This window comes from Pan paniscus, chromosome 18, assembly GCF_029289425.2.
Source record: "Pan paniscus chromosome 18, NHGRI_mPanPan1-v2.0_pri, whole genome shotgun sequence".
NCBI lineage: Eukaryota > Metazoa > Chordata > Mammalia > Primates > Hominidae > Pan > Pan paniscus.
The window spans coordinates 76,088,431-76,115,263 of NC_073267.2; the positions used below are offsets into that span (position 1 = coordinate 76,088,431).

Genomic DNA, 26,833 nt, shown 5'->3' on the forward strand with positions numbered 1-26,833 from the left:
ACAGCAGGAAATGGCATTATAGAAACCAAGGGGGATGGCAGGTGTCTTCCAGCACTGCAGGATCAGCTGCTTCTCACCCCATCCTCTAGCCCCAGGAGAAATGCGGGAGGAAGCCAGCCTGCTATGGCCATGGTTTGGCCAGCTCTGAGAAGTTTGGCAATGCCTTGTCACTAGCAGGAGGGAAATGCGTATATGGTATGGGGAGGGCGAGACTGAAGTCACAGGGGACGGGCAGGAGGGTTGAGGAAGGAAGAGGTGGTGCTGCCTTGCAAAGAGGGGAAGGGGTCTAGGAAGTCAGGCCAAGGGCAGGGGGTTGCAGAGGAAGCTGCCAGGCTCCCAATGAGATGCTAGAGTCCATCAGAGCCAATGCAGCCCACCCAGACTCCAGAGAGGGGAGCTGGTCCTGGGAGCTGAAAGGCGGTGGTGGGGTCCTTAAGAGGGACATCATGACGTTTTATAGTTGTGTATTTATTTAAATGTGTATTGGCTGGGCGCTGTGGCCCACACCTGTAATCCTAGCACTTTGGGAGGCCGAGGAAGGCGGATCGCTTGAGTCCAGGAGTTCGAGACCAGCCTAGATAACATGGTGAAACCCCGTCTCTACTAAAAATACACACACAAAAAAATTACCCAGGCTTGGTGGCACACACCTGTAGTCGCAGCTGCTCAGGAGGCAGAGGTGGGAGAATCACCTGAGCCTGAGGAGGTCGAGGCTGCAGTGAGCAGAAATTGTGCCACCGCACTCCAGCCTGCATAATCGGAGTAAGACCCTGTCTCAAAAAGTAGAAAATAAAAATAATAAATGAGTATTAGTGGGAGGAGACATAGGCAGAAACCAAATGTGTGATTTCACAGAGAGATGGTAGAAGAGGGGGCTGGTGACTTCACAGGCTTCAGCACGAGGGCATTTTAGCATCCTGGACTTTTTAGGTTTCAATTTAAAAAGCCCAGCTGGAGGGCCACAGATATGTCCACCTAGCCCGGTGTGTGATTATCTTTATGCATACATTTTAAAATCAGGTGGAAGTTTGCAAATCATTCCTTTGGAGGAAGCTAGCCAGGGTGCAGTGTTTGTTGATGGGGACCCTGGCTTTGGCTGAGGCTGACTAACCTCTCCACCTTCAGGACCTCTTCAACGACCTGATTGCTTGTGCGTTCCTTGTGGGAGCCGTGGTCTTTGCTGTGAGAAGTTGGCGATCCATGAATCTCCACTACTTATTTGCTGTGGTGAGTCTTTCCATGCTGGGCCTTGCATTTGCTCTGAATTCACTTCTTTTGGAGGATGGGTGTTGTCCTCTGTTTAAGGAAAGGGCTTCTTTATTTTCCACAAAAGTCTTGGGATCAAAGCAAAGTTTAAAAGTTAAGTAGGCCGGGTGCAGTGGTTCATGCCTATAATCCCAGCACTTTGGGAGGCCGAGGCGGGCGGATCACCTGAGGTCAGGAGTTTGAGACCAGCCTGGCCAACATGGTGAAATACAAAAATATGAAATTTACAAAATTTAGTAGAAAATGTATTTTCTACTAAAAATACAAAAATTAGCCAGGCATGGTGGCACATGCCTGTAATCCCAGCAACTTGGGAGGCTGAGGCAGGAGAATCGCTTAAATCCAGGAGGCAGAGGTTGCAGTGAGCAGAGATTGCAGCACTGCACTCCACCCCGGACGACGGAGCGAGACTTCGTCTCAAAGGAAAAAAAAAAAAAAGTAAAGTAGACAGATGTTTCCAACGGAACCACCATTTAAATAAAGATGATGTCCGGGGAGCCAGCCCAAGTTCCTTCCTGTAGCTGCCGACCCCAGAGCAAACAGTCCCACTCTGGCTGGGTTTCAAGAGAGAAAAGAAACAGAGATGAGATGGCAGGACGGGGGAGTGGAGAAGGCAGAGGCTGAGGGAGTAGGCACGCTCCTAGCCTCTCAGAGATGGTTGACATTTGAGGGGACATGGGGGATGTGTGAAACAGCACCCCCTGATGAATGAGAAACCAGGAGGGAAACTCACCACCTTTGGAATGAAAAGCAAAAGTCATGAGGACCGTTTTGTTTTCCAGATCCTTATTGGTGCGGCTGGAGTTTTTGCTTTTATCGATGTGTGTCTTCAAAGAAACCACTTCAGAGGCAAGAAGGCCAAAAAGCATATGCTGGTTCCTCCTCCAGGAAAGGAAAAAGGACCCCAGCAGGGCAAGGGACCAGAACCCGCCAAGCCACCAGAACCTGGCAAGCCACCAGGGCCAGCAAAGGGAAAGAAATGACTTGGAGGAGGCTCCTGGTGTCTGAAACGGCAGTGTATTTTACAGCAATATGTTTCCACTCTCTTCCTTGTCTTCTTTCTGGAATGGTTTTCTTTTCCATTTTCATGGCCACCTTTGCTTGGAAAAGAATGGATTAATGGATTCTAAAAGCCTAAAGTTGATGTAAGCATTATTTTGTTCATTCAGCAAAAGTTACTGACTGTCAGGGTGCAGAGGGCAAGGCCAGGGCAGGGGAGCCAAGGCTCCTGAAGTGCTCCCAGGCTACTGGGCACCAAGGGCCTGGGGGACCAGAAGTGTAGGTGTTGCCGGCTAGTGACACCAACCAACTGGCAGGGGGCAGGGGGCCAGGGCATGGGGGGCAGAGGAAGACAAGAAACCAGAAAACAAAAGGATCATTTTGTTCACACTGATTATTTTAATTTTACTTTTTAAAAAAAGCATCCAAGCAATTGTTATGAGAAAAATAAGTTTGTTGGCCTTCCTTGCAGTTTAGTTTTTAGGTTGGTTTTGTTTTGTTTTGTTTTTGTTTTTTGGTGAGACAGAGTTTCACTCTTGTTACCCAGGCTGGAGTGCAACGGTGTGATCTCGGCTCACTGCAACCTCCACCTCCCAGGTTCAAATAATTCTCCTGCCTCAGCCTCCTTGAGTAGCTGGTATTACAGGCATCTGCCACCACACCTGGCTAATTTTCTGTATCTCTAGTACAGATGGGGTTTTACCATGTTGGCCAGGCTGGTCTCGAACTCCTGACCTCAGGTGATCCACCCGCCTCAGCCTCCCAGGGTGCCAGGATTACAGGCGTGAGCCACCATGCCTGGCCTGCAATTTAGTATTGATCCTCACTGAGGTTCACTCCGGTCGAAGTGAGGAGGGCAGGGGGTGTCAACTTCTCAGGGCTCAGGGCCTCCAAGGGCCTGAGTCAGGCTGGCATATGGGCTGAGCAGGGTGGGCACAGGAGGAGCCTAGGGGCTGTTTCCCTCTGGGACCTGGAGTGTCTCCCTCTACTGACAACCTGAGCATAAGGCCTGGAGCCCCCACATGTAGGCCTTGCAGATCTTTCCACCAGAGAAGGCTCTGCTCTCACTGGACAGTCCAGCCATCCTGGCAGGGGAAGGGTTGTCTCCATGAGAGGAAAGCCAGGCCCCAAACTGACCCATGAGGAGCTGGAAGGGGGTCTGCAGGAGGAAGCGTGGAGCCCCGAGCCCAGCCTGGGAGACAAGCTGGGAGGGTTCACTGAGCCTTGGGGACATGATCATGACTTGGGCCAAGGCGATCACTGAAGGCTGTGAGAAGGCCACGTGCTTAGCTGCTGCCACAAAGGTGTGCCGGAGGAAGGAGGCCCCTGCAGGTCCTTCAGGTGGGGAGACGGGCAGCTGGTGGCCTCTAGGGGTGAAGCCTTGGAACTTGGGGTGGCCCCAGGCTCCTCTACACTTCAAGTCCACTGTCCCCTCTGTAGCCTCACAGCATCCCCTGCAGGCCAGGCAGTGTGAGGCACACCTACCTCTAGCTTTGTAGAGAAAAACTCAAAAATGCACACTAACCTGCCACATGACCCAGAATTCTTCTCCTGTATATTTAGCCAAGATTAATGGTATACTAGAATGTTCATAACAGCCAAAAACTAGAAAGAGCCACATGTTCAAAAGGAGGTAAATGTGCTACATTCAGAAAACAGAATGCGCTACTCAGCAGTAAAAAAAAAAAAAAAAAAAAAAAAAAAAAAAACTATGAATACCACAACAAGGAAGGATTTCACATAATAGAAACATACCATATGATTCCATTTCTAAGCAGTTCAAGAATAGGCAAAAATACAGTGAAAGAAAACAGTGGTTGCTTGGGGATTGATTATGTAACCCAAAAAGTATCAGACACAGGCCACAATTGATTTAGAAGTTTATTTTGGCCAGGTCCAGTGGCTCATGCCTGTGATCTCAGCATTTTGGGAGGCCGAGGTGGGCAGATCGCTTGGGCCCAGGAGTTTGAGACCAGCCTGTACAACATGGCGAAACCCCATCTCTACTAAAAATACAAAAATTCACCGGGCGTGGTGGCACACACCTTAGTCCCAGCTACTCTGGGGGCTGAGGCAGAAGAATCGCTTGAACCCGGGAGGTGGAGGTTGCAGTGAGCTGAGATCGCGCCACTTGCACTCCAGCCTGGGCGACAGAGCAAGACTCTGTCTCCAAAAAAAAAAAAAACAAACAAACAAAAGTGCCACAGTTAAGGACAATGCCTCAGAAACAGGTCTGTGCCTTTCTCCAAATCATCCAAATGTGATTTTGAGGGCTTCAACATTTAAAGGGGAAAAGCGAGCTGAAAGGGAAAGAGAAAGGGTGTAGTCAAGTTACTGAAACCACAAGTTGCAAGAGAAAAGGAGCAGGTAGGGGAACAGCGAATGATGTCTTCTTCTGGCGCTCGTTAAATTGGCATTTGACATAAGATGAACATAGAGCAGCTACCTGTGGGGATATTTCACTTTTCATCTGTAGCTCTCCACTTAGGAACAAAAGGAAAGGCGGCTTCTTGCATGACTCAGCTCTCAGCTTAATTTTTTTCTTTTGGAACAGTGAATCGGGGTCCTGAGTATTTTATTTTCCTTTCACATTTCCAAAGAGACATAAGGGAGCTTTTGCGGGTACCAGAAATTTCATCTCTTCATTGGAGGAGCTGGTCACACAGGTGTACACATTTGTCAAAACATTCAATAGTATACTTAAGATCTGTGCATTTCGTTGTATATAAGTTTTACCTAACAAAGGAAGCTAAATATGACTTATGCTCAGAATCCTGTGGAAAAGTGTGAACTTTCCTAAACGAATTTGGTCACTCCTCTCAACTCCTGGGGTAATACTTGTGAGCAGGCAGGGTTTCTGCGAATCCCAGGATATAATGAGCCTGAAGTGGGGGCTGGGCTGGGGCTGAGCGAGACTTCAGGTGTCATGCTAAGAAGAGGACCCCAGGACAGCGACATGGGCTGTAGGAAGATGCCCCTTCAGAACAGAACTACATCAGGTAAGTACTTGTCTGGAGCAGGGAATGGCCTGGGTGTGGGGCATGTCACTTACACATCTGGTTGAAATGCAGATTCAGCAAAAAGCCTAATTAATTAATACACACAGAATAAAAATGGATGCTGTGTCCTTCAAACAAAAGAGACTCAAAAAGGGCAACCAGCAAACAAGAGTTCTTGGGGTAGGAGTGTGGGAAACTACAACAAAGATTTTGAATTTTTGTTGTTGCTGTTGTTGCTGCTGTTGTTGTTGTTGAGACAGAGTCTCATTCTGTCGCCCAGGCTGGAGTGCAGTGGCGCGATCTCGGCTTGCTGCAACCTCCACCTCCCCGGTTCAAGCGACTGTCCTGCCTCAGCCTCCCAAGTACCTGGGATTACAGGTGCCTGCCACCATGCCTGTCTAATTTTTTTAGTATTTTTAGTAGAAACGGGGTTTCACCATGTTGTCCAGGCTGCTTTTGAACTCCTGACCTCAAGCGATCCACTCGCCTCAACCTCACAGAATGCTGGGATTACAGCGTGAGCCACTGCATCCAGCCAAGATTTTAAAATTTCACAGAGGGGTTGAATAATAGAATAGACATAATTTAAGATGGCAATTCATGATTTGAAAAATAAAGGAAATCTAGAAAATCAAACAAAAAGGCAGACTTTCTTTTTTGGAAAAAAGACACAGAGGACAAATCTAGGAGGATTTATCCAACAACCATCTCAAAGGAGTCACAGAAGGTGAGAAAATCTTAAACAGAAAAAAATTTTCAGTTAAAACTAAAATCTTATAGAAAGGACCCACCAAGGCCAGGTGTGGTGGCTCACGCCTATAATCCCAGCACTTTGGGAAGCCGAGGCAGGTGGATCCCTTGAGCTCAGGAGTTAGAGATCAGCCTGGCCAACATGGCAAAACCCTGTCTCTACAAAAAACAAAAAAATTAGCCGGGCATACTGGTGTGTGCCTGTAGTCCCAGCTATTCCAGAGGTTGAAGTGGGAAAATCAATCACTTGAGGCTGAGAGGTCGAGGCTGCAGTGAACCAAGATTGCACCACTGCACCCTAGCCTGGGTGACAAAGCAAGACCCTGTTTCAAAAAAAAAAAAAGAAGAAGAAAGGGAGAGAGAGAAAGAAAAAAAGAAAGAGAGAAGGAAGGAAGGAAGGAAGGAAGGCAGGGGAGGGGAAGGGAAGGGAAGGGAAGGGAAGGAAGGAGGGAGGGAGGGAGGGAGGGAGGAAGGAAGGAAGGGAGAAAAAAGGGAAGGGAAGGGAAAGGGAAGGGAAGGGAGGGGAGGGGAGGGGAGGGAGAGGGCCCACCAAGTGTTGAGCAGGTTTACTGGGAAAGCATCCTCACCTGCCTACACATTTCTTGGTGAAGTATCAGAATTCTAAAGATTAAGAGAAAATCCTAAAAGCTGAGAGACACAGAGAGAGAACACAAAGATGACACTAGAGAAAAACCAAACATCAGAGTCCACTCCAGATATTAGAAAACAATGGAGCTGGGCTGGGCACAGTGGCTCACGTCTGTAATCCCAGCACTTTGGGAGGCCAAGGCAGGTGGATCACGAGGTCAGGAGTTCGAGACCAGCCTGGTCAATATGGTAAAACCCTGTCTCTACTACAAAATACAAAAATTAGCCTAGCGTGGTGGCGCGTGTGTGTAATCCCAGCTACTCGGGAGGCTGAGGCAGGAGAATTGCTTGAATCTAGGAGGCGGAGGTTGCAGTGAGCCAAGATCGTGCCACTGCACTCAGGCCTGGGCGACAAGAGTGAAACTCCATCTAAAAAAAAAAAAAAAATTTAAAGTGAAAATGTAAGTGGTTTTTAGTACATTCACAATGTTGTGCAACCACCACTTCTATCTAGTTCCAAAACATTTCTATAACTTCATTCCTTTTTTATGGCTGAATAATATTCCATTTTATGGCTGTATCACTTTTTCTTTTTAAGAGACAGGGTTTCACTTTGTTGCCAGGGGGTTTCCTGACCTCAAGTGATCCACCCACCTCAGCCTCCCCAAGTGCTGGGATTACAGGTGTGAGCCACTGTGCCCAGCCCATAATGTCGATATTTGAAAACTTATTGAAATTGTTTTTTGTCCTAACATATGGCCTGTCCTAGAGAATGTTCCATGTGCACTTAAGAAGAATGTGTATTCTGTCATCAGGTGGAGTGTTAGGTGGCCTAGTTTCTGTCTTTTAATAGAAAAATTGATTTAGGCCAGGTGTGGTGGCTCACACCTGTAATCCCAGCACTTTGGGAGGTCGAGGCAGGCAGATCACGAGATCAGGAGATCGAGACCATCCTGGCCAACGTGGTGAAACCCCATCTCTACTAAAAACACAAAAATTAGCCAGGCATGGTGGCACGTGTCTGTAATCCCAGCTACTCAGGAGGCTGAGGCAGGTGAATCGCTCAAACCCAGGAGGCGGAGGTTGCAGTGAGCTGAGATCGTGCCACTGCACTTCGACCTGGCAACAGAGTGAGACTCCATCTCAAACAAACAACAACAACAAAAAAGACAGAAACTATCAGATTGTTGAGGTTTTCTAAATCTAACTTCATAATTTGTATAAGAGATACATCTATAACAAAATGACTCAAAAAAGTTATAAATGCAACTATTTTTAAAAGCCGGCTCTGAGGAAGATGGAGGAGGTATATCACATTCTATCTTTCCTGCTGAAAGCAATGAATGCAACAAAAAGCCTTGGACAGAGTGCATGGAGCAGCTCTCTAGTGCTTCTGAAAAGCAAATAGTAGTAAGTAGTTTGGGGGAAGAGACCAGAATATAAAGTACCACTGAACCAGCAGTAAATGTCCTGGGTTTTTTTTCCCCTTTGGTGTCTCCTGCCCCGGACTCACAGGTAATCCAAATCCAAAACTACACATGGGGTATGGACAGAAAGAGTTCCAAGAGAAACCTTCTATTCCTAGTTTTTATGGACTGAATGTGTCCCCCTCCCAAAAAATCATATGCTGAAGCCCTCATTTTAGTATGGAGATAAGAGTCTCTAAGGAAGTAGTTAAGGTTAAGTGAGGGAGTAAGGATGGGGCCCTGATCTGATAAAATTAGTGTCCTCATAAGGAAAGACACCAGGGTGTGTTCTCCCCAGCCCTAATGGCACAGAGGAAAGACCATGTGAAGAGACAGTGGTACAGGCCATCTACAAGCTGAGAAGAGGATCCTCAAAGAAACCGAATTTGCTGGCATCTTGATCATGGTATCCAGCCTCCAGAACTGTGAAACAATTACTTTCTATCATTTAAGTGATACAGTTTGTGGTATTTTGATACAGAAGCCTGAGCTAACCAATACACTAGTCCAAGGAGCATGAAACAGAGCCCTTATGGATCAGGGAGTGGGGAGGGGGTGTGGAAATAGTCTGTTTTTATCATTCTCTCCAGCCCCAGCCCCCAGACAATATCACAATATCAATGGCAATGATGGCAGCAGTTTAACAAGCAGGAACTTGGTGGGGCGCAGTGGCTCACACCTGTATCCCAGCACTTTGGGAGGCTGAGGCAGGCAGATTGCCTGAGGTCAGGAGTTCGAGACCAGTCTGGCCAACATGGTGAAACCCCATCTCTATTAAAAATACAAAAAAATTAGCCAGGTGTGATGACATGCACCTGTAGTCCCAGCTACTCGGGAGGCTGAGGCAAGAGAATTGCTTGAAGTAGGGAGGTGGAGATTGCAGTGAGCTGAGATAGCACCACTACACTCCAGCCTGGGCAACAGAGCAAGACTTCGTCTCAAAAAAAAAAAAGTAGGAACTTGAAAGTCCAAGGCAGGGGAAGCTTTCGCTCTGAGCAGAACTGTGATCCCAAGAGTGTGGGGGGAAATCCCCTTGGCGTTTTTCTCTATCCTCTTACTGCTCTCCGCTGAAAACATAAGCAATGTCAGGAAGTGTGAAACAGAGTGGAGAAATTAAAGCCCACGCTTTCTAAACAGGGGACCCCTAGGAACTTGAAAGTGGCGGGGAGGCCATGGACAGCAGAGAGCTTAAAAAAGAGATCCCGTCAAGTTGGCCATGAACCCCGGGATCACCCTCAAACTGTGTATGCATGGATTTGACCCTAGACAGCATAGCAAAGTCCTATAGAACCAAACCACAGGGTATACTAGGACTCACATCCTAGACCGGCCGCTCAGGCACACAGACGACAAATCCAAATAGTACTGCAGAGAAGGGATAGGCTATCTAGCAGAAGAAGAATACAGAGGACCTGAACAACACTAGAAGCCATCTAGACCCAACAGGTGTGCATTGAATACTCCACCCAACAGCAGAATACACATTCTTCTTTTTTATCTTACTTATTTGTTTGTTTGTTTATTTATTTATTTACTGAGATGGAGTCTTGCTCTGTCGCCCAGGCTGGAGTGCAGTGGCGTGATCTTGGCTCACTGCAACCTCCGCCTCCCAAGTTCAAGCGATTCTCCTGCCTCAACCTCCCGAATAGCTGGGACTACAGGCATGTGCCACCACGCCCAGCTAATTTTTTGTGTTTTTAGTAGAGACAGGGTTTCACCGTGTTAGCGAGGATGGTCTCGACCTCCTGACCTCATGATCCACCCACCTCAGCCTCCCAAAGTGCTGGGATTACAGGCATGAGCCACTGCACCCAGCCTTATGTGTTTTAATGTATCAATTTTTAAAGAACAACAATTCAAAAGAAAAGCCAAAAAGGATGTGAACAGTCACTTCTCAGAAAAGGAGATGCAAACGGCTCTTACACATGTGAAAAATGCTTAATCTACTCATAACCAGAGAAATGCAAATTCTCTAATGCAAACTGCCCAGAGAGCCCTTGGCTTCTAAATATCATTCTCCAATGAAAAGAACCAGAACTTTTTGGAGGAATGGGTGATTCTAGAGCTGGGATGCAGAGAATACAAAATGAACCTTGAGCATCTTACGGTGTCATAAAATAAGGAAGTGGGGCGGGGCGAGATGGGAGGCATGTTAAGTACACAGGAGCTCACTTACATACTGAATGAAGTCCCTAACGAAGGGGGCCTAGGGGCCAAATTGAAACAACTTAGCTAACAAAATTAAGTATGATGGGTTTTGTTTGTTTGTTTGTTTGTTTTTGAGACAGAGTCTCGCTCTGTCACCCGGGCTGGAGTGCAATGGCACAATCTTGGCTCACTGCAACCTCCGCCTCCCGGGTTCAAGCGATTCTCCTGCCTCAGCCTCCCGAGTAGCTGAGATTATAGGTGCACGCCACCACACCCAGCTAATTTTTTTGTATTTTTTAGTAGAGACAGGGTTTCACCATGTTGGCCAGGCTGGTCTCAAACTCCTGACTTTGTGATCCACCTGCCTCAGCCTCTCAAAATACTAGGATTACAGGCATGAGCCACTGTGCCCGGCCAGTACGATGGTTTTTAATTGTAACAAATGAATTAAATAAATAAATGAGGAAGAAAAAATTCTTCCTTACCGGAGGCATGTAGAGGAAATAGAGCCACCCTGCCTTCATTCCATAGCAGACATTTCCTGATGTCATCCTATGTGACAGGCTCTGGGCTGGGGCTGGGCTATGACAGTCCCCCTCAGGAGATCACAGTCTGCTGGCAGGATGGATGGTGACATCATGAGTGTGCAGTTATCTTATATACAAGCACCCACCCACTTCTCCTCTTTCAGCTTCTCTAGTTCAGTGCCATATTTTGCTTTTTCTCGGTACCCTTTTTGCAAATTGAGATATAAATTACATGAAATAAAATGCACCCATTGTAAGTATACAGTTTGATGTGTTTTGACAAATGTAGGTCCCTGTGTAACCACCACCCCAATCAAAATAAAGAACACTTCTTAGCACTCCAGGAAGCTTTCTCCTGCCCCCACCGCAGGCAACCACCGATCTGATTTCTGTTACTGTAGCTTACTTTTGCTTGTTCTAGAATTTCATAAAAATGAAATCATGGAGTATGTACCTTTTGAGTCTGGCTTCCTTCCCTCAACATGCTGTCTGCAGAATGCATCCACATTGCTTTGTTTATCAATGGTTCGTTCCTTTTTCTTGCTGAGTAGTATTCCATTGTATGGATGGAAGTTTCTTTATCCCTTCACCTGTTGATGGCCATTTGGTTTCCAGTTCAGGCTATAAAAATTACAAGGGGGTCAGGCAGGGTGACTCACACCTATAATCCCAGCACTTTGGGAGGCTGAAGGATCCTTTAAACCCAACAGTTCAAGACCAGCCAGGGCAACATATTGAGACCCCATCTCTAAATTAAAAATTAAGAAAAGAAATAAGAGGCTGGACACAGTGGCTCACGTCTGTAATCCCAGCACTTTGGGAGGCTAAGGCAGGTAGATCATTTGAGCCCAGGAGTTCAAGACCAGCCTGGGCAACATAATGAAACCCTGCCTCTACTAAAATTACAAAAAAAAAAAAAAAAAAATTTAGCCAGCTCTGGTGATGCACACCTGTAATCTCAACTACTTGGGAGGCTGAGGCATGAGAATCACTTGAACCCAGGAGGCAGAGGTTGCATTGAGCTGAGATCTTGCCATTGCACTCCAGCCTCAGCAACAGAATGAGACTGTCCAAAAAACAAAACAAAACAAAAAACAGAAAGAAAAAATATAAGGGGACCTCCAAAAGTTCATGGAAATTGAATTAAAATATTAAAATTTTTAAAAATGAATTTTATTTCTCAACATAAGCTCCACCAAGGTCAAGACACTTTTTCTTTCTTCTTTTTTTTTTCATGGAGACATGATCTCATTGTGGTTTTGTTTGTTTGTTGTTTATTTGTTTGTTTGTTGAGACAAGGTCTCACTCGCTCACTTTATTGCCCAGGCTAGAGTGCAGTGAGGAGATCACAGATCACTGTAACCTGGAACTCTTGGGCTCAAGTGATCCTCCCATTTCTACCTCCCAAAGTGCTGTGCTATTAGGCATGAACCACCACACATGGCCCTCAAGATACTTTTTAAAATGAGGATACTAGCCATTTAGTTCATCCCTAAAGAAATGAGGGAATTTAACCATGTCTATCAGTGTGGTCTTTTTTCCAGTATTAACTGGAGAAAACTAAGTGTCTTTTACAGATTTTTTTAAGATTAGGAAACGAAAAGAAGCCAGAAAGAGCCAAACCAGGACACCACAGGCACAAGTGCCCCAGCTCCCCACATCCTCACCAGCAGCTGGTAGTGCCCCCTTTTGAAGCCATTTCAGTAGACATGCAGTAGTATCTCATTGTGGTTTTAATTTGCATTCCTAGATGTCTCATGACGTTGAGCATCTTTTTACACGCTTATTGGACATTCATATATGTCTTTTAGTGAATTCTCTGTTCAAATCTTTGGCCCATTAAAAAAAATTGGGTTGTTTTCTTCTTGTGAATGAGTTGCAGTTCACAGCCATCCTTTTGTGTGTGTGTGTGTGTGTGTGTGTGTGTGTGTGGTTTTTTTTTTTTTTTTGAGATGGAGTCTCCCTCTGTCACCCAGGCTGGAGTGCAGTGGCATGATCTCAGCTCACTGCAACCTCAGCCTCCCAGGTTCAAGCAATTCTCCTGCCTTAGCCTCCTGAGTAGCTAGAACTACAGGGGGCGCACCACCACACCCGGCTAATTTTTTGTGTTTTTAGTAGAGACAGGGTTTCACCATGTTGGCCAGGCTGGTCTCCAACTCCTGACCTCAGGTGATTAGCCCACCTCGGCCTCCCAAAGTGCTGGGATTACAGGCATGAGCCACTGTGCCCAGCCCAGGGCCATGTTTTTAATAACACCAATGGGAACCAGATTTCTCTCTGTTAGAACCCTCAGCTGGCCTCCTCCTAGGGAATTGTCCGTAAAATCCAAACTCCAGGTTCTGGTCCTCCCAGTCTAGCCCTGCCCCTTTTCTGACCAGCTCCCCCCATCTTCCCCCACCCTTCCCCCCAAACACCTTGGCTCAGTCCTTTCTTTGACACTCCCTTCCTGGCTGTCCTCCCAACCAGCCAGACATCTGTTATCTATTACCAGGAACACCTTATTCAGGATTCTCTGGATATGTTTAGTGTTTATTCCACCACCATCACCAGCAGCAGCAGAAAAAGCTGGGGCCTTGCTGTACCCTAGGCACTGCTGTTGGATGAATAAATGAATGTCAAGAAAGGCTTCTCTGAGGAAGCAATACTGCACTATAGTCACTGAAGAATAAGGAGGAGTTAATTAGAGAAGAAGGTGGAGAAGCATTCTGGGTAGAGGGTTCAGCATGGACAATGGCTCTGTGGCAGGAGGGACCATAGTTTGTTCCAGGAACTGTAAGAGGTCCATGGGAGAGGCAGGGGAGGGAAGCACAGCAAGCAGTTATATTTTCCTTCTATACTAAGACCCTGTGCAGGATGGGAAGCTCCCACGGTTTGTGTGTGTGTGTGTGTGTGTGTGTGTGTGTGTGTTTATCTTTGTGGGGAGGAGATGGAAGTGTTACAGGATCTTTGGGGTGTTAATTTTCTGGTTGGAAACCTCTGTGGCCAGTGGCACCTTTGCCGGAGTTCTTGTCTTGCATCCAGGAAGAATGAGGTACACAGACAAGTGGAGGGACAACAAGTCAACAAGGAGGTTTACTGAGTGTTAGAAAGCTCAGAGGAGACTGACAGTGGGTAGCTCTTCTCTGTAGGGAGGTCATCCCTACAGAGATGTTCAGCTCTGTTGAGTGTTCAGCTCTCAGCAGAGAGGAGGCCCTGGAGAGTGTGGCTCCTCTCTGTAGCTGGTCCTCCCAACCTCTGCTCAGCTCTGGCTGAGACTGGGGCTTTTATGGGCCTCAGAGTGGAGGAAGTGTGAGCCCAGTTGATCTATGGGCAGCCATGGGTGGGTCAGAAAAGGAGGTACAAGTTCCCACTCTGGTCAGTCGGACTGGCAGCCTGGCCCCCAGCCTTCAGGCCCTCCCTGGCCCGAAGGTGGGGCCTCAATGGGACTTGCCCCCTTCCACCCAGGAATCTGTCTGCCTCCTGCTGCCATTCATGAAGCCCAGGCTTGCCCCAACTTTGCTCCCAGATCAGAGCAGGTGTCCACAGCAGGAAGAAGCCAGGCAGCAGGAGAAGGCACTTCCGAGCCTGGGAGGGCAGGTGGGGGCCTTCCTGGGCCCCTAAGAGTACAGGGATGCCTGAGCCTGCAGCTGTGGTTTGGGCAGCTGTAGCTGTGGGAAAGGGGGTCCCAGGGCTCCTGTCTGCCCCATGGAGGAGGCCCCATTCTGCAGCTGCAGTTTGGGTAGCTGCAGCTGCACCTGGGAGAGCAGGACTCCTGCCTGCTCCATGGAGTGTGCAGCCCAGGCCATGCCTCCCTGCTGCAGCTGGGTGATGATAGCAGCAGGTTGTCTGGAGCCACAGCTGCCCTCAAAAGTGATCAATGACTGGTGATTGTCATGAGTGGTACAAGGTCTAGAGATAACCAGGTCCGGCCAGGTGCAGTGGCTCACGCCTGTAATCCCAAACCTTTGGGAGGCCGAGGCGGGAAGATTGTTGGAGGCCAGGAGTTCAAGACCAGCCTGGCCAACATGGCAAAACCCTGTCTCTACTAAAAATACAAAAATTAGCTGGGTGTGGTGGCACAGGCCTGTAATCCCAGCTACTTGGGAGACTGAGGCATGAGAATCCCTTGAATCTGGGAGGTGGAGGTTGCAGTGAGCCAAGATCATGCCACTGCACTCCAGCCTGGGTGACAGAGTGAGACTCTGTCTCAAGAAAGAAAAAAGAGATAACTAGGTCCACACGTGTTTGTGTCTTTCCACAATGTCAGATTTTTATTCACCCTATACCCAAGGGTAAAAAAAAACAAAAGCCACGAGCTATCCCAAGGAGCCAATTTGCTTCTTCTTCTTCTTCTTCTTCTTTTTTCTTTCATACAGAGTCTCACTCTGCCGCCCAGGCTGGAGTGCAGCTGGAGTGCAGTGGTGCGATCTCAGCTCACTGCAACCTCTGCCTTCTGGGTTCAAGTGATTCTCATGCCTCACCCTCCCAAGTAGCTGGGGTTACAGGCCTGTGCCACCACGCCCAGCTAATTTTTGTATTTTTAGTGGAGATGGGTTTTCGCCATGTTGGCCAAGCTGGTCTCGAACTCCTGACCTCAGGTGATCTGCCTGCCTCAGCCTCCCAAAATGCTGGAATTATAGGCATGGGCCACTGCACCCAGACCCAAGGAGCCAATTTTCCTTAGTACTTCTCGTTCACTCAGTAGTGAGCACATGGGCTCAAGCCACTCCACAAGTCAGTCAATATTGCAAACCACATATAATAGTATACTTAATCCACATGTAAATGTTATAAACATTCCACAACAAACAAAGTAGCATTTAACATCAAGAGAAAAAGAGATAGGAGAAAGGGTTAAGGAACCAGTTCCAGGGTAAGGAAGAAGACAAAAGGAATCCTGGTCTGGGCTTGAGGGTCTTGCAGAGTCTTTGAGGGGCAGAGCCTTGGGAGGCAGATGCAGAGTTCTTATGAATGGCAGTGGGATGGTTGTCAGTTAAGGCTGCTGGGCTGCTGTTTTGTAGTCACAGAGTGCTCTGGTGAGAAACGGTCGAGGAACAGTGTGCTTCTTTGTGTCCTTATCTGGTTGGATGCAGTCTTTATTTATTTTATTTTTTTATTTTTTGAGACAGAGTCTTGCTCTGTCGCCCAGGCTGGGGTGCAGTGGTGTGATTTTGGCTCACTGCAACCTATGCCTCCCGGGTTCAAGCGATTCTTGTGCCTCAGCCTCCTGAGTAGCTGAGATTATAGGCACGGTGCCACCACGCCCAGCTAATTTTTGTATTTTTAGTAGACACGGGGTTTCACTATATTGGCCAGGCTGGTCTTGAACTCCTGACCTCGTGATCCACCCACCTCCGCCTCCCAACGTGCTGAGATTACAGGCATGAGCCACAGCGCCTGACCTTCTATTTTTTATTAAACAAAACATCTTGCCCTTGTTGGCAAAGCACCCTATGAAATATAAAATGAAGTCTTTTTCTAAGATGGAGTTAGTTATGTCAAGGGTGCGCAGTACTGTGCCATAAGCTCTCCCCCGGCTGCCCAGAGAGAAAACCTCTTAAAGACACCATCACAGCAGTTCAGCGGGGAGCAGGCAGGAATGGTTTCGGATCTAGTGGTGGTGAGAAGTAGACAGAGTTCAGAGAAAGTTATAGGAGGTGAAAGTGGGAGGACCTTGGTTACAGACTGCCGGTGAAGAGGGACAAGGACAACCCGCAGGTCTCCGCTAGTCAGGTGGAAGGAAAGGAGGGGGCAGTGCCCTTCGCAGAGGCACAGGAAGCTGGGTCTTGATCACGCTGAACTCCAGACGCTCTCTAGATGTGCACGCATGTGCGTGTGGAGTGTGTGTGTGTGTGTGTGAGAGAGAGAGAGATGTGTTGGGGTGGGGGGACTGCAGGTCAGGAAGTCCTGCAGATGTGCGTGCCTGTGTGTGTTTGCGCGCGCGCGCGTGTGTGTGTGTGTCTGTGTGTGTGCCTGGAGCTGTGCTTGCAGGTCTGAGAGTCTTCTGAGAATGGGTTGGGGGAGGCGGGTGCAGGACCGAGGCCTGGAACAGCCAACAAAGAGGCCCTGGAGGAGGGTGGGGCTGGCCGGGGACAGGAGGGGTGGCCAAGAAAGTCGCAAGAAAACTCCGACCCCCAAGAAAAAGAGAGGGCATGGGTTGCGGAGCCGACATCACGGCCGGGGTCTTTGCTGTTTAGACGCCTGGGTTCCCGGATCCCAGACACGCGCACGGGCAGGAAGTTAGACCGGAGACAGCGAGTATAGACAGCCCTTCTGGATAGGGGCAGACGGGTGGGAGCTCCGAAGGGGTGCCGGGGCGGTGATCGGGAGGTCTCCAGCGGCCCGAACCAGGGTGAAGAAGAAGGTGGAGTCTGCGGAGGCCCCAGGCCGGGGAGGGGGCGGGTCGGGCCCAGCATCCCCCGCAGCCGGGGTCCGAGGGGGAGGGGCGGGCTGGAGGAGCGGGTGGGGGCGGGGCGGGGCGTGGCGGCGGGGGATGCGCCCCTGCGCGAGCCAGTGTCGCCTGCCCTCCTTCCGCACAGCCCGGGTTTCCGCTTCCCTCCGGGCGCGAGAAGAGGGGAGCCAGGCCGAGCCCCGGCCGTACCGCCGCCGCCGCCATGTGGCCCCCAGACCCCGACCCCGACCCGGACCCCGAGCCTGCCGGCGGCTCCCGTCCCGGCCCCGCGGTCCCCGGGCTCCGCGCCCTGCTGCCGGCGCGGGCTTTCCTCTGCTCTCTCAAAGGCCGCCTCCTGCTGGCCGAGTCGGTGAGTGCGGCGGGACCCTCGGCCGCCCCGCTGGGACTGCGCGGCTCCTTTCGGAGGAGGACGTCGGGGCGCGGGTGGGGTCCGGGGGCGGCCGCCGTGCTCCGATACCCCCTCTCCGCGCCGCCTCGGCCGACTTCTCTTGGGCGCCTGGCGAAGTTGGGTCGAGGTCCCCAAACTTTGGACGGCGGGGCGGGGCCCGAGCCCAGGCCATCCGCGGCGCTGTCCCCGCGAGTCCAGAGCTGGGGGCCGTGGGAAGTGGGTGGGGCCCGGGGATGTGGGTCCTGCTGTGTGAGCCAGGCGCCCCCGCCCTCTCTGGGCCCCGGGGACTCGGGCAACTCGGACCTCCGGGACTCCCGGGCCGCAGCGGGGTCCGCTTTCCTGCGCGCGGGTAGTGCGGGCCGGGGCCTCGACCTGCAGGGCCGAGCGGGCGGGGGGCCGTGCGGAGCGGGAGGGATCCCCCACCCCCGGGACTGGGTGAGGCGGCCCCGCGGTGACTTCATCGCCCTCCTCCCCTCCGCGGCCGGGCTCCTTCCTACTCCGCCCTCGCCCCCACCCCGGCCGGTGGGGCTTCTTTGTCCTCTGGACACCGGAGGCGCCCGCACTGTCCGCTGTGGGGTAGGGGTGGCGCTGGGCCGCCGGGGATGGGGAGGGAGAGGCCGGGCCGGAGACCGGGGGAGGCGGGAGGAGAGAGCGGCGCACGGCGGCGGCCACTTGTTGCTTAGATCCCAGGGACTTGGCGCTTCCTGCCCTTGTCCCCACTTTACAGATGAGAGCGCTCAGGCGCCTGATTTGACAGGTGGCTCAACTGAGGGGCCCAGTGAGAGCGGCCCGGAGGGTGGGGGCAGGAGGAAGGGGGATTCTGCTCCGGGACCTCTCCCTGGTCGCTCAGGGCAGAGGGCCTAAGGTGGTCCTGCAGCCTCTCCCACGGTCAGCCCAGAAGCCACCTGCCCAACGCCCAAGTGAGACACCAATGCCACACTCCGAGCCCACACTCCCAGCCCCAGGCCAAGCAAGTGCAGAGGCTGAGATGGACAGAAACAGAGAGAGGAAGTGGCCCCAGAAATCGCGGGATGAAAAAACAGGAATTGAGAGGGGAATCCCCAGAATTAGGCTTTGGGGTGCAGGCATAGGAGACAGGAAGGGGAGGGCCAGAGCTGGGTCAGTCCCATGGAAGGCCTTCCTGGGAGGCCCCAGCAGCCTCCCAGCCCGTCTCTATGCCTTAGTCTATCTTTCCAAAGGGGGCTCAGCTGCACCCAAGGCCATGTGCAGAGCAAATGGGGGTGCTCTGGGGACCCCCTGGGATCCCTGCAGTTCATTTGTCTGAAGCAGCCACAGTGCTTCCTGTGGGGCATCTGGGTGTCCCCATGGGGACTCCTGCACCCACTAGAAACTACTCAGCCATAGACATGTTCAAACGCAGCCACAGTGACAGAAACCAGGGACAGATGGCCTCCCCAACACCCACAGTGCCAAGTTGCTTAAGAACTCTACCTGGGCCCGGCGTGGTGGCTCATGCCTGTAATTCCAACACTTTAGGAGGCCGAGGTGGGTGGATCGCCTGAGGTCAGGAATTCGAGACCAGCCTGGCCAGCATGGTGAAACCCTGTCTCTACTAAAAATAAAAAAATTAGCTGGGTTTGGTGGCGGGCGCCTGTAATCCCAGCTACTCGGGAAGGCTGAGGCAGGAGAATCACTTGAACCCGGGAGGTGGAGGTTGCAGTGAACTGAGATCGTGCCACTGCACTCCAGCCTGGGAGACGGAGCAAGACTCCATCTCTGGGGCGGAGGTAAGATAACTCTATCTGGGGGGTCAGCCAGCCCTGGGTTCAAATTCTAGTAGCCTCTGATTAGCCATGTGACAGAGTCTTCTCATCTGTAAAGTGGGGCTGTGCTCATGGGTGGATGTGAGGGTCAGAGGAGATGCCCGTGAGCCTCAGGGTACCAGGCATTGTGGAGCCCCAGGCTGGCCAACAGGTCACCTTGGCCTGCTCTGCAGCGCACCTGGGCTGCAGGACTGCCCAGGGCTCGACATCCTCCTGCATCAGCTCTTCCCACCTACAGAGTTGTGGGCAAGACCACAGTGAACATTTTGATTCTTGTAGTTCAAGTACAGCTGGCCCCACCTTTCACAGCTGGCCCTGTATGAATAAGGCAGCAGAGCCTGAGGTGTCAGTGCCAACGCACCCTCTGTTAGATGTTCCTTTCTTATCATTATGAAAATTTGCAAATACATTGAAACTCCGAAAGATTTTTTTGCTTTATCTATCTGTCCATCAAGCCATTTTATCTTTTAACACAAAATAAATTGCAGACATCAGGACATTTCAACTCTGAACACTTCAGGACGCATATCATTAAGGTTCAAGGTTTGTTTTTTCTTTTCAAGGTGAAATCTACATTCAGTGACGAGCACACGTCTTTGGTGTTGGGTGTTACTTTTTGGAAACTGGTTCCTGCCTCGCTTTGATTTCCCTCCGCAGGGCACTGAGTGGAGTGCATGTGCTTGGAAGACTGGGGCTTTCTGACTAGGTCCTGGCAGGGAGCTGGGGTGGGGTAAGGTGAGGACTCAGGGCCATGCCCAGGACTGGGAGGCAGCATAGGTGTGAGCCTGGGCCATGCTGGGGTTTTTTTTTTTTTGTAGGGGCGGGTGCGGACAGGGTCTCTCTCTCTCTCACCCAGGATGGAGTGCAGTGGCCTGATCACAGCTCACTGCAGCCTCGACCTCCCCGGGCTCAGGTGATCCTCCCACCTCAGCCTCCCAAGTAGCTGGGATTTCAGGCACACACCACCATGCCCGGCTAATTTTTGTGTATTTTGCCGAGATGAGGTTTTGCCATGTTGCCCAAGCTGGGGTCAAATTTCTGGGCTCAAGCAATCCACCTGCCTGGACCTCTCAAAGTGCTGGGATTACAGGTGTGAGCCACTGTGCTTGGCCTGGGATTCTAATCTGGCTCTGCCACTTCCCAGCTGCGGGACTGTGAGCAGTTGGCTTCCCTTGCTGGAACCTCCTCTATCCTGACCACAGGGCCTGGCTCAGAGGAGCACTGGACAAGGAGCATGAAAAGGCTCTGACTTCACCTCAAACTCCTTCCCCGCAGGGTCTCTCATTCATCACTTTTATCTGCTATGTGGCGTCCTCAGCATCTGCCTTCCTCACAGCGCCTCTGCTGGAGTTCCTGCTGGCCTTGTACTTCCTCTTTGCTGATGCCATGCAGCTGAATGACAAGTGGCAGGGCTTGTGCTGGCCCATGATGGTGAGGACAGGGGCCCCAGGAGGGAGGGGTGCCCTGCACAAAGTGGCCAGATGAGGAGTCCGGAGTCGTGCACTTGGGCCCTTATCCTTTCTCTAGTGTGCTGGAGTTTGCAGTTGGTTAGAACTGGATGGAGAGACCCAGCTTCAGATCATCCCAGCTCCACTACTCAGCAGCCCTGTGACCTCAAGTGGGCTGTGGTGCCTCTAGAGCAGGTCTGTGAGGCAGGGAACCTGGAGAGGGGTCTCTGGCCACCAGGTGGCGCCGGTGCTCCCCACCGGGCCTACAGGAATGAGCTGCCGCCACAGGAATTCAAGCCATTTCTACGTGGGCAGGACAGGTTAACTGAGGACTTGCAGGGCTTACCCAGACTTCAGCCATCAGCAACCCTGACCTCGTTTTATCACCTGTGAGGGCCCAGACCCCAGTGGACCTCGCTGAATGAAATGTGTCCTAGAGAAAGGGCAGCAAAGGCTCAACTTGAACCCTTGTCTCTTGACTTCATATCCAGCATCTGCTGCCTCAGGAGGGCTGCACCCTCTGTGTCCCCATCTTAGGGACGGATAAGCAGAAACTGTGGTCCATGAATGGATCGGCCACAAGAGTGTGACAAAGCCGAGGCCCAGAGCCAGATCTCCCCAATGGAGAGCGGGAAGGGAGCAGGTGGGGGTGTTTCCAACTTCTGCTTCCACTGCATCGCAGGGCAGGCTACAGCCTGATCCACACAGTTTTTTGCCCAGAGCTTAGGACAGCAGCCCCGCTGGACCCGGGATAGGGCAGTGTCAGCTGCTGGCAAGGCAGCAGAGGCACCTGGGGGGTGGGACAAGGGCCTAGGCATGTGGGTGGGGCCAGGACGGGGTAGGAGCCCTCAGGTGCTAGGCCTGGGGCTGGGAACACGACCAGGCTGCCAGGCCTCCTCCCCATGCTGTGCTCAGCTCCAGGGGCTCAGGGCAGCATGCCCCTCTCTCCCCAGGACTTCCTGCGCTGTGTCACCGCGGCCCTCATCTACTTTGCTATCTCCATCACGGCCGTCGCCAAGTACTCGGATGGGGCTTCCAAAGCCGCTGGGGTGAGCAGCCGCCCCACCCCTCTGGAAACTGCAGATGCCCCTCTAGCCCCTCATTTAGGGTGGGACCTGGGGCAGAGCCTTTCCCTGCTGGGGCCCCCCTGGGGTCTCATGTGGGTCCCGATGATGATTCCAAAGTCCTCTCGTTAAAGACTGACTCTACCCAGGGTTTTGAAAGGCTGTTTGTCAAACCAAGTTCACAGCTCATTTTCCCACTTCCGTTACTCAGAGGGGTCTGTGCCTGTCACTCGGGCTGTTTGTCCAAGCAGATCTGAAATGGGCCGTGAGGCTGGGGCAGCAGCCTCCCGGAGCAGGGAGTCAGCCCTGTGATGCGTCCCATCCACCCTGTCCACAGGTGTTTGGCTTCTTTGCTACCATCGTGTTTGCAATTGATTTCTACCTGATCTTTAACGACGTGGCCAAATTCCTCAAACAAGGGGACTCTGCAGATGAGACCACAGCCCACAAGACAGAAGGTGAGCGGCTGCCCTGATCACCCCAGCAGTGCTGCAACAGGGGCCTGCCCTCCCTCGGGGATGCCAGCTAGTTTGAGGCTGGGGTGGGATCATTTCCTCTCTCCCCATGGCAGGAAGTGTTTTCACAGCCCATTCTCACCTACCCTCATGCAGCACTGATCCAAAGCCAGTCCCATTCGCCTCGTGCACCCTCACCCCAGCCTTTCTAGGAGGGGCAAGCAGTGGGCATGGCTGAGCCTCGGGCCAGGCCGGCAAGTCTCCCTGGACGACCCCCCCGGGCAGCCAGTCACTCTCGGGCACCTGTCCACCTGGGATCCAGAGTGGCCACCCCCCAAACCCAGCCCCTCTGCTGTCTTACCCATCCAGGCCTGTCCTGGGAAGCTCAGAGCCCAGAAAGGAGTCAGACCCAGAAACCGTGGCAAGGGACAGATGATGTGTCCCGTACCAGGGGAGGGGCCAGATGGGGCAGCAATGACGACAGTAAAATAGGAGCCGATAGAGGGAGGGATACAGTAGCTGAAAGCAGGCCCACGCTGGGTGTCAGCTGGCCCGAGGCTCTGGAGGGGACACTAGAGCTGGGTCCTGACGGATGGCAGTAGAGGAGTATGCAGGCAGAAGAGACCAGGCCGGTGTAGGGAAGAAGGCTGAGAGCAGAGACAGCAGGCGCTTCTGCCTGGGGAGATGCTTCTCTGGACCAGGCGGATGTGCCCCTGTGCTGGCAGTGCCTGTGGCTGGACAGGTAGACAAGGGCAGCTCTGGAAGGGCCTGCAGGCCCCACCCTGTGGTTGGGATCTTCCCTAGGCAGGACCAGTAGGTTAGGCTTAAGAGCCACTGGTTTCCTAACAGCCAGGTGCTGGGGCCATGGGGATTTGTGAATCCCAGAAACCGTCCTTCTGCTGAAAATGAATGCCACTCATCCCATCCCGTCCCTTGGCAAATATTAGGTTAGAGCTCCCAGGCGGTTTCCTCAGGCTCTGCAACCTGCTCCCAGTTGCCCGCAGCAAGTGATCCCAGACAACTAGCCCAGGGAACAATTAGTAAACGTCAGTGGAAACTTGGGTGGTTTTTTTTTTGTTTTTTTGTTTTACTATTTGGAGAGTTTCACATATGTAACAATTATTTTGCTGTAAAATTATTCTTGACTTATATGTTAGAATTGAATATAGCAGCCAGGCACAGTGGCTCACGCCTGTAATCTCAACACTTTGGGAGGCCGAGACGGGTGGATCACTTGAGGTCAGGAGTTTGAGACCAGCCTGGCCAACACGGTGAAACCCCATCTCTACTAAAAATACAAAAATCAGCCAGGCATGGTGGCACCCGCCTGTAATCCCAGCTACTCGGGAGGCTGAGGCAGGAGAATCACCTATGGGAGGCGGAGGTTGCAGTGACCTGAGATCAAGACATCGCACTCCAGCCTGGGCGACAGAGCGAGACTCCACCTCGGGGGGAAAAAACTGAATATAGCAAAACCCACAAAATCTGACAAGTGCAGCCCAGGAACAGGAGTGAGGGACAGAGCTGGGGTTTAGGGACTAGGCTGCCCACACCCCAGCCCTGAGCCCAGCCATGAGCCAGCGACAGCTCATGGGGACTGACTGGGGTTCTGAGAGACAGAGGCTGGCCAGGGAGGGGATGAGCATCAGGAAGTAGCAACCAGCACTGGGGTGGGGTGGGGGGTTAGTGACTCTGGTGCTTTTCCTTCTGGGGTGGAGGTTCTAGAAGGCTCTACAGAGCTCCGAGACAGAACTGGGATTTCAGGAACCCTCGAGGTACACCTCATAGGCAGGCCCTTACCATTATAAAATTGTTTCTGATTACAATATTAAACAAGGATTGGGGGAGGGGGATTGAAGATATAAAATGGCTAAAAAGAGGCTTGCTGATTTTCCAGTATATTTTAGTTTGGGGGACAAGAAAATAGCTGTCCTCACCTTGTCCTGCTGAACCTGGGGGTGGGGGTAGAGCTGGAATGCAGAGGTACAGCCCTGACCCACCCAGCTGAGAAAAGCCCAGGGAGACTCCGGAGGGGCTGGGCCTGAGGAAGGGGCACCTGGGCTTCAGTCTTGGGGTGGAAACACCCTCACCTGCACCCGCACCCACACCCTGGAGGTGCAAGTGGCTTCTGCGGCCGGGCACGGTGGCTCACGCCTGTTACCCCAGCACTTTGGGAGGCTGAGGTGGGTAGATCACCTGAGGTCAGGAGTTCAAGACCAGCCTGGTGAAAGCCCATCTCTACTAAAAGTACAAAAATTAGCCAGGTGTGGTGGCACACGCTTATAATCCCAGCTACTCAGGAGGGAGGAAGTTGCAGTGAGTCGAGATCCCGCCATTGCACTCCAGCCTGGGTGATGAGCAAGACTCTGTCTCAAAAACAAAAAACAACAAAAAAAAAAAAAGAGAGAGAGAGAGAAAGTGGCTGCTGCCTGTGGAGGGCCTCAGGCCCGCGGCCTGCCCTGATGCCAGCGATCACTGGGAACGGTAGAGTCGGCTGCAGGAGGCCTGCACCCAGGCTCCTGCCAGCAACCCAGCTGTGCTTCCCCAGAGACCGTTCCCAGGCACCGCTGCCCTGAGCCTCCTGCCAAGCATCCTCTCTGCTTTCCTTTCAGAAGAGAATTCCGACTCGGACTCTGACTGAAGGCCTGGCGGGTGCCTTGGCAACCTGAGCCACACAGGCCTCCACCCCTGCGCCTCACAGGGGTCGCTGGCGTTGGAGCGGAGGCCTGGACTTCTGAGTTGCAGAGGGGGCTGCGGACACAGCAGGCCCCCTACAGCCTCAGGTTCTGCCTGAGCCCAGCCTACCAGGCTTGCCCCTCAGCTCAGCACTGTTGACCACGCTGCGTATGAGGGCATCTTGGGTATCCCACTCCTTCTCCCCATTTCTGTCCCACAGGCCTTCAGCCCTTTAACCTCTCTGCCAAAAACCAGCACAAGGAGACAAAGCAGAGCCTTGTCTGTATCTGGGCAGCAGGTGTTCCATGATGCTAGGTGGCGGGGGTCGGGGGTCTTCTGTTTCACTAACAGGAACAAAGACAGAAACCATGACAGGGCTGCCCCGCCAGGCCCCGGTGGGTTTGTCTGCACTTGGTGCTCCTGCCCACACCAGCCACTTTGGTGACAATGACCCTTCCAAGAATCTTTGGTTCAAGGAGCACCAGTTCCCTCTTCATTCTTGAAGCAGGGAGAAATTGACCTTTGCCTTGTCGCCCAGGAAGTGGGGCTCGGCACCCATAACTAACACCTCCCACCCTTGGAAACCATGTCTTCTGGGGGTGAGATGACCATTCTGGGTCTAAGACTGTTTCAAAGAAGAGCTCATAGACTGACTGGTCCAGAAGACAGAGGGTACAACAGTGGCATCACAGTGACAGTGTCATGGGGAGCTGGGCGGGCCCAGCCAAACCCTCCTTCTTCCTAGAGCCCAGCCAGCAGGCAGGAGTTCCTGGACCCTCAGGACAGTGAACTTCCAGACCTCAGGGCAGGTCTATGGGCCACTGCAGGAGATGAGACCAGCCTTCTGTGTTCACCTAACGATTTATACTGTGTATCTGTCTTTGATGGAATTTTGTAACTTTTTATATTTTTTTATGCAAAAGCAGCTTCTTAACAGATGGCATTTTCTGTGACTCTAGGCCTCACAAAAGAGCCAGAGTTCTGGACCCATGTTTGGAGCATTTGTAGCCTTATTCTCTTGCATGTGAATCTCTTACCCTGAAAAAAAGCCATAATGAATTAAGCCAGACTGACCACTTGCTTGGAGTGTGTGTTTGAAAAAACCAGAGCAATACTGTTGGGTATTGTGTCAGGCTTCAGTACAAACTGGTAACGCCAATGTGGATCCTGACAGCTTTCAGTTTTAGCAAAAATACACGTGAAATCTGACTACCATTTAATCCTTTATTTCCCTAACCTTTTTGGCACCAGGGACCAGTTTCGTGGAAGACAGTTTTTCCATGGACTGGGGGTTGGCGGGTGGGTTGGGGTGAGGGTGGGAGGGGATGGTTTCAGGATGAGACTGTTCTATCTCAGATCATCAGGCATTAGATTCTCATAAGGAGCACACAACCTAGATCCGTAGCATGCACAGTTTACAATAGGATTCACGTTCCTATGAGAACCTAATCCCACTGCCAATCTGACAGGAGGCAGAGCTCAGGCGGTAATGCCGTTGCTTGCCACCCACCTCTGCTGTGCGGCCTGGCTCCTAACAGGTCCCAGGGTACCAGTCCACTGCCCAGGGGTTGGGGACCCCTGCTCTAGTTCTCACACTACCCTGTTTTACAAACAAAGAAACTGAGACAGAGGTCGGGTAACTGGCCCAGGGCCCTCTCACTTACACATCAGGATAGTGTCTCACGGCAGCCTCAGGCAGCCGGAACCCTGGGGCTCTCCTGGTTTGGAAGCTGGTTGCATAACAGCCCAGAGAACTACAGCCCTGGAGGACCCGGGTCCGCATTCTTATCCAGGCTGATGGGAAAAGACAAGACATTCCACCCAAACTGTCACACACCACATGTGCTGAAAATGGGTAAGAAAGCTGGGTGTGCAGGAGTGGAG

The 26,833-nt window shown here is 51.7% G+C and overlaps 3 protein-coding genes across 9 annotated transcripts in view; 2 read left to right on the forward strand and 1 right to left on the reverse strand.

The window, feature by feature from the left end:
- The window catches only part of CMTM2 (CKLF like MARVEL transmembrane domain containing 2), a 15,864-nt gene extending 6,408 nt beyond the window's left edge, over window positions 1-9,456 (forward strand). The window contains exons 2-3 of one of the 2 annotated variants that reach the window (XM_003823686.5): window positions 1,126-1,227; window positions 2,049-9,456. In XM_003823686.5, the coding sequence (XP_003823734.1) occupies window positions 1,126-1,227; window positions 2,049-2,249 (303 nt within the window). In that variant the 3' untranslated portion in view covers window positions 2,250-9,456. Of the gene's footprint in view, window positions 1-1,119; window positions 1,228-2,048 lie in introns of both variants that reach the window. The other variant, XM_003823685.5, reaches the window with a different exon arrangement.
- CMTM4 (CKLF like MARVEL transmembrane domain containing 4) overlaps window positions 1-26,833 on the reverse strand; it is a 116,801-nt gene that overhangs the window by 5,731 nt on the left and 84,237 nt on the right. Inside the window, exon 5 of one of the 2 annotated variants that reach the window (XM_034940363.3) lies at window positions 9,553-11,364. The exons of the other annotated variant lie outside the window; for it this stretch is intronic. Within the exon in view, the coding sequence (XP_034796254.2) occupies window positions 11,322-11,364 (43 nt within the window). The 3' untranslated portion in view covers window positions 9,553-11,321. Of the gene's footprint in view, window positions 1-9,552; window positions 11,365-26,833 lie in introns of those variants that run through there. 2 annotated transcript variants of the gene reach the window in all.
- CMTM3 (CKLF like MARVEL transmembrane domain containing 3) lies at window positions 16,527-26,022 on the forward strand. 5 transcript variants are annotated; one of them, XM_034940366.4, is made up of 6 exons: window positions 16,527-17,086; window positions 17,262-17,483; window positions 20,582-20,737; window positions 21,708-21,803; window positions 22,156-22,276; window positions 24,886-26,022. In XM_034940366.4, exons 2-6 carry the CDS (start codon window positions 17,337-17,339, stop codon window positions 24,912-24,914), a joined length of 549 nt encoding a protein of 182 aa, XP_034796257.1. In that variant the 5' UTR covers window positions 16,527-17,086; window positions 17,262-17,336; the 3' UTR covers window positions 24,915-26,022. The 5 variants fall into 5 exon arrangements, with proteins under 5 accessions (XP_034796257.1, XP_063453697.1, XP_034796258.1 ...); XM_063597627.1 differs by having other exon boundaries at window positions 16,527-17,013; XM_034940367.4 differs by having other exon boundaries at window positions 16,527-16,980.